Raw genomic sequence first — 7150 nt, forward strand, 5'->3', positions numbered from 1 at the left:
AGGGCAGGCTAGAAGGGGTCAGTGGGGGATAAAAAGGGTTATATGTAATACTTTCAACAATAAGGATTGAATATTGGAAAAAATAAAAAGCCGAGTCAACTGTACTTAAATTAGCTGATTTATAGTCTTTGTCTTCTGGGTCCAATGTCTAGGCTTCCTTGGGGACCTTTTCTCTTGTGTGCTTTGTTAATGCATGTTAGCCATACTTTATTTCTTTGCATGACTTGTAACTTTGCTTGAAAACTGAAGATTTTAAATGACATATTGTGGAACTCTATAAATCCAATGCCCCTTCCCCCAGGTGTGTTGTTTATGCTGTTTGTTATTATTGTTTAGTGATGTTTCTTAACTAATTCTGCAAAGTCTGTATTCTTTGTTACATCTGGTCACTTAAGTCCCTGCTCAGTTAAATTACTGCTCACTAATGATTGAACAGAGATTTTCTAAACGTCTAGAACAGGGGTGGGGAATGTCTGGCCCGAGGGTTGTATAGGCCTATGAAGTCATTTGGCGTGGCCCTGCCAAGGCATTGGGGGTGAGTTAAATGTTTGACTAAATATAGCATGCTAATTTTTAAATTGATAATTCTGTATGGCCCAAGGATGATGTTATAAATATCCAAATGGCCCTTAGCAGAAAAAAAGGTTCCCCATCCCTGGTCTAGAACCACTAAGTCTCCCAGTCATTGCCAAAGGCTCTGTGTGTATGTCGGGGCATACATTCAGCACACAGCCGGGCAACTGACTGCTCTGCCTTATCCTTCATTCCTTCAAAGAATCTCAAGGTCAGCCAGAGGTGCGAGCCTAGAACCTTAGTCAGGTCTCTCCTGAGTTAGCGCAAAGTCCTGCTTGTGCACAAGACCTAGATTTCTAGGAATATGCCTGAGCTTTCCAAAACCCCTAAGGATATCACATTCCTAGCTTTTTGTTTTAAGTTTTTTGGTTAGCCTGTTATTTCTAACTGTCATACATCAGCTCTGACAGCCACAAAGGTAACCAACCGTCTATAACTGTTTTTGACAAATACACCAAGGTAAAGGCTTTTCAAGTGGGTGAACTTCAAGTCAGGCAAAGTAAAGAGAGCCTACGAGGTCTTCCAAGAAACACCAGATTGAGGTCAAATAGTGAGGCTCTACTCCATTCTCCCCCTCAGTGAGTGCCAGGCTCCTGGTTTCACTGTGATTGGGAACTACTGATATTCAAGATTAACAGAGTTGGAGGGAGCTGTGGGAATAGGGTAAGTGAAAGCTTGCTGTTCTTACTGAGATTATGCCATTTTTTTTTCTTGAATAAACACTTCCCAGACTATTATAAGTCTCTGGTTAAATTCCAGAGTTATGTAAACGTTGATTTTGACAATTTGGGTGTTTTCGCATTGGTTTTATGGAGAACATTTTCAGAGGTCATTAATCCACCATTTTCCAAGAGTCTGCATTCTTAACTTATACGTGACCATGACGATGAAATATTAGCTCATCCGCACTGCAGAGAATACTGAGTCCCCATCTAGTCTGTGGGCATCTAGTCTGTGAGACGTAGCTCTTGCCCTAGGAGCACTCTCAGCTGGTGGTTAGGAGGAGGATAAGCAAAACTAAAATTGAGGGGAGAGATGCTACTAGAAGTTTCAGAAGGGGTAGCTTATGGTGCCATGGGAGCTGAGCACAAGGGAAATGGACATCTGGCTGAAGAAGGTTAGGGAGGCTTGTGGGACAAAGGCTTCCAGCATTTCCGGTCACCAGAGCTAATGTGGCAGTGCAGGGCTCACATCTCACAGAAAAGAAGAACATGGTCAGGTAGGAAACAGCTGGCTCACAGTCCATGGCCTAAGCAAATACAGCAGAAATAATTTCTTTTTAAAAAAATTTATTTTAGAGAGGGAGAGAGAGATAGAAACATCAATGAGCTGCCTCCTGCATGCCCCCTAATGGGGATCGAGCCTGCAATCTGGGCATGTGCCCTGACCGGGAATCAAACCAGTGATCTCTTGGTTCATGGGTCAATGCTCAAACACTGAGCCACACTAGCTGAGCTAGCAGAGAAAATGTCTATCCATCACAGCCTGTATAGTCATGACCACATAGTACACGCCAGGCTCTGTGTTACGCACTAGGGACCTTCTAACACACTAGGTATTAGAAGGTCTGTGTTGGATAAAGGTTTTCTTGTGCTTACTGAAACTCTGGTCCCTGTACCAGAAGTAACATACTGGCAGATTGTGGGCAAAATTGGACCGCAGATTATATTGTTTGCCCTGCATTGAAATGGCCTATATGAACTAGCTGCTGACACTTAAAAAATCTGGAGATTTCACATAATAATCAGGTAAAAACAGCTCTAGTGATACTGAACTCAAATTCCCACCTGGCAAAATGTGTCTGGAGCCACAGCGAGCTGTAACCTTTGGACAAGAATGAGCTCTCAGCTCCACCATAGTCTTCAACATCGTTTTTATCTCCTGGACTCTGAGGCCAGTGTCAGCTGCCTCATATCACCATTCTTAAATGTTGTTGATTTTCTTTTAATTGAAATAAGAGCTAAGAGAAATTTATTTGTATTCATCTCTCAATCTAAACAGTGTGAAAAGAAAAGCTAGACCAAGAAAATAATGTGTTTAAGAAAAAAGAAAGATGACACATTTCTTTGTGGAAATGAAGTCTATTTCTACATAGCTAAGGCCATTATACATCAAACCATAAGAAGGACCCATGGCCAATATTCAAGAGCAATGAGAAAATAAAATGATTTGACAGTAAACAAGGCTGTAAATAAGGTGAAAGTGTGAATATAAGTAAAGTATGTGATCTGCCTCTGAAATTGTAGCAAGTGAAAAAAAAATACCATGGCTCCAAAACCTTTCACAGGTGGCAATTAATAACAAAACAACCTACTGTACACAACAGAAATTATGTACCTTAAACAAAATCAAATATTTGCAATTTTACTTATAACCAAAAAGCTAACACTTAGTGTGTTGAAGAAATGGCAGAATTTTAAAGGTCCTCAAGTATTTAAGTCATTTGCAGCACTTTCAATGTAAATTATAAAGTACAGATTCAAAACATATGACCAGTTAACCACATTTATTCACTGTGTCCATAGGACATTTTATAGGCACAACACCAGAAATAACACATGCATATGATGCTCCTGCCATGCTGTTGTCCCAGCCCCAGAAACATAAACCCAGGGCTTTTTTTAATAACATAAAACAATAACATCCCAAGAAACAACTTTATGCTTTAAAAAAAAAAAAGGTTAGCACCAAACACTATGAAATAGTAATGAACCAAAATCCCGCCTGTGACTTGGCTAGCAGACAGCTGAACAACCTGAGAAACCTGGAAGCATGACATGGTAACATGTGACATATATGTGGAGGTCAGGGGATGAGCTGCTGATGAGTTTTTTTAGGGTTTTTTTTTGAACTGTTGACCGAAATATATTTAGTTATTTCACTCAAGTGGAAATTCCCACTCCAGCTGATCAGCAAAGATGGAAAAAAAGACTAGGGTTTAGGGTTGGGATCCTACCCATTTTAACAGGTGAACATTGTTCTGCAAGGGCTTACAAATAGTTGCACTAATCCACAAGTCAATTCACTTATTCCCAGTGACACAATGTCTTTGAGAATCACATCTAAGGCATACTGTTGTCTACTTACCTACAGATCAATCAATTTCCAGAACTAAATGTTATATCTACAATTGTTGAGATAAAGACTGGAATCCACTAAAAGTTCTCTTACTTCAAAAGTGACTAAAGAGATTGACATCATTTTTCTAATATTAGCAATAAAAAGTAAATGAAAAGCAACAAAAATAACAATGCTATATGATACTGAAAATGAAATACGGTTAAGACTGGCATTGCAGAATTATAAAATACTTCAATGAAAAGTTATCCTAAAAATAAAAACAATCAAGTAAAGATTCCCTCCATGTTTGGAAGCGCCTTCATGTGTGAACAGCTATTTTCCATCACGAGTAATTAAAAGGAACCACAACTCCCAGCTGACATGCAAGGATATAATCTGTCCTATATTCAGCCAGAGGTAGAAGATCTAACATTTTTATCTTGGGGCAAAAGAAAAGATGTCAGGTTCTAAAGGAGAAATGAATAGGAAAGAAAAATTTAATAATTTAATGATTAAAATATTTATTTTCAACTTTAATTTTTTGCATTTTATTTAAGTTCTAATATCATACATGCTAGATAGCTATGTTGTTATATCAGAGATGAAAATAAAAGTGGTTTAGTTGTGTTCAACCAGTTGTGTTCATTTGCTGTATATTTCCTCCCCTGAGTCTTGTACCCCTGACTTCTATCAACCTCCAACTCAATTAATAAAATCTCTTATATTTCAGGACATTATAAAGAAAAGAGTCTTGTGCCCCAATCAGGGAGCAGTTTCCTGCTGGTAGGGGCTATCACTTATTGAATACTCAACAGAGGCAGAAACATAGTGAGTACTCAAAAAACGTACCCAGTGTAAGTCTTTTTGAGCTGCTGACCGAAATACACTAGTTATGTCCCTCAAACGGAAATTCCTGCCCCAGCTTATCAGCAGAGATGAGAACAGAGACTAGGGTTGGGTTCTTACCCATTTTAACAGGTGAACACTGTATACCCACCTCCCCTTTTCAGACATATGGCTCTTCTTTCATTCACTCACCTCCACAATTCCTTGGTCCCTGAAACCTCATTCCAGACCTATAACAAGAGAAGAGAGAAAAGAATAGCTGTTCAGTCACCATGCAGCAATGGTTCTCAACCTTCTGGCCCTTTAAATACAGTTCCTCATGTTGTGACCCAACCATAAAATTATTTTCGTTGCTACTTCATAACTGTAATGTTGCTACTGTTATGAATAGTAATGTAAATATCTGATATGCAGGATGGTCTTAGGCGACCCCTGTGAAAGGTCGTTCGACCGCCAAAGGGTTCACGACCCACAGGTTGAGAACTGCTGCCATGCAGTTAGCATTTAGCCTGCCAGGCCCTATGGAGGGGATAGCTAATCAGACCCAGTGCCTGCACTCATGAAAACTCCTCCTGAGACATATGGAAATAAAAACTACCACATAAGTGAGAAAGGAGAGAATGACCAACTCAATGCAGCCACGGGGTTCAGAAATGATTATTGACCAAGTCCCACAGGATGGGTCACTGCACTTTAAGAGAATGGCTGAAACGTTCCAGGGAGAGACAGAACCACCTGTGTAAAGATTCAGACGAGTGAGAGACAGTGAGTAACTTGCCTTAATTAGAACATGAGTTCTGGGGAAAGGAGCTGGAGACTGGCTTACACCAATTCTTGGAGTCATAACGGCAAAAACAGTGCGAAGCTACTTGAGAATTGTGAACGGAGGAGTGGTGCGTCAAACCGTGTTTTAGGGAAATCCCTCTGGCTGCTGTGAGAAGGAAGGGTTGGAAACGAGGGCACAGGTTGTAAGGTTGCTGCGATGGAGTAAATTGAGGCACTGGCCCCAGGGATGTCCCAGATGCCAAGATGGTGGAATAGAACAGCTGCCAAGGGGAGGCCTCTATATGGGCCCTGGTCTACAAACTGCCCTCGGCAGAAGCATCTGGAAGAGGCTCAGGTGGCATGTGGAAGGCCCACGCCTGCATCCTGGATTCCGGAGCCTACATGCTTCGGTGGGAACCACTGCGGAGATTTCTGTGGCCCAGTCCCACTGAGGGTCCTATCCCTGGAAGACACGATGGCCATGCTACCTGAGCCCAGGCTCCCATTTCTACAGCCCTCGCTCACCTAAAGCAAAGTTTCTCAGCCCTTAAGAAGTCTTTTGGGCCCTATCCGGTTGCAGGGCGCGCCCTCATCCCCAGGGTGACTTTTCCTCCCCTAGCATGTCACTGGTCCTGTGGTTTGGACCCCCTGATCTTTCATATCTCTGGTCATTCCGTTCAGACCCCTGCCCCTGACCTTTCCTCCCTAGAGATAACATCTAGGCCTCAGTTGTATTTCAGCTCCAGGCCCAGAAAAGCAGCAAAACCAGATAAGCAACACCAGGGCTGACCTCAGGACCAGCTGCATTGCATAATGACCACCTGCCCTGGTGCCCACCAATCCATCAGTGGAGACCCTGACCCTGAAAGGACACACATGAAAAGCTGCTGAGTATCCCACTGAGTGATTCCCCCGGAATCTGCCCTAACACCTCCACGCTTAAAACCTTGAGGAGGACCTGGTGCACGCTCCTTCCAGGGAGCACATCGGAGCCTTTCTTTCCCTTTCGCCTGCCCCCCAGGGGTCACCCTTACCTTCCTCACTTCTAAGCTTCAAGGGCCCGTCCTTTGCCTCTGCCTACTGATTACTTACTCTGGCTCTGTGATTTTCTAAATAAATGTTCTCTTATAGTTTGAGTCTTGGCTGTGAACTCTTTCCTAGCCAGAACTCAAGCACCGAGGTTGCCAAGTCCAGGTCCAGTCTCACGCCACCAGTCTAACACACGGTGCCATTCTCACCACCACCACCAAGAGTCTGTGATGCAAAAGACAAAACCCCTGTTCTTAGGAATGAGTAGCGGGGGAAGCAGTCACCAAATGCACCCTACAAACAGCGCTTAGAGTTGTGCCGAGTCCCAGGAAGAGGGGATGAGGGCAGGAGTCAACAGGGATGAGGCCCAGGCGAGACTAGCGCACTCAACGGGAACTCGGCACGGCCAGGGCGGAGTGCGGGCTCCGGGGCTGCGGAGAAACAGGACGAGGTCGCCCCCTAGAGGAGGGGCTAGGGGCGTGGCTTTCCAGGCAGAGCCAGCGAGGCAAATTCCAGAAAGAAAACCGCTCCCTACACTAATCTCTGGAGTGAATCCAGATGGAAGCGCGCGAGCGTTCTGTAGGCAGGGATGGGACCTTTCGGGGCGACCCTTCCAGCGGCCGGGGCAGCAGCCACCTTGCGGGCCGAGAGTGCCCTCTGCCGGTCACAGCTTCAAGCCGCCGAAAGCCCCAACCCGGACGGGGAAACGGGCCAGAGAAGGGCCGGCATCGGGCACTCAGTGTCCATGTCCCCAGCCCGGGCGCGCTACCTTGTCCACCTGGGCGGCTCGGAGCAGGTCTCGGGCCTCCAGGAAGGAGAAGACGTGCAGCAGCTCGTGTACGCCCAGCGATGGCCCCATCGCTTCCGCAGTCCCAGG

The 7150-nt window shown here is 44.3% G+C and overlaps 1 protein-coding gene across 9 annotated transcripts in view; it reads right to left on the minus strand.

The window, feature by feature from the left end:
- The window catches only part of LOC102247791 (F-box/WD repeat-containing protein 12), a 46502-nt gene extending 39358 nt beyond the window's left edge, over positions 1-7144 (minus strand). For all 9 annotated transcript variants that reach the window (XR_001361026.1, XR_001361023.1, XR_001361024.1 and 6 more), the window contains exons 1-2: positions 7043-7144; positions 4672-4709 (exon numbers count right to left, since the gene is read on the minus strand). Coding sequence is in view for 3 of the 9 variants with exons in the window: in XM_005860759.2 (XP_005860821.1) it covers positions 4672-4709; positions 7043-7132 (128 nt within the window). In the remaining 6 variants the exon portion in view is untranslated. The remainder of the gene's footprint in view (positions 1-4671; positions 4710-7042) is intronic.
- Between the last annotated feature and the right edge of the window lie 6 nt (positions 7145-7150).

This window comes from Myotis brandtii, unplaced genomic scaffold (assembly GCF_000412655.1).
Source record: "Myotis brandtii unplaced genomic scaffold, ASM41265v1 scaffold1392, whole genome shotgun sequence".
Lineage (NCBI taxonomy): Eukaryota > Metazoa > Chordata > Mammalia > Chiroptera > Vespertilionidae > Myotis > Myotis brandtii.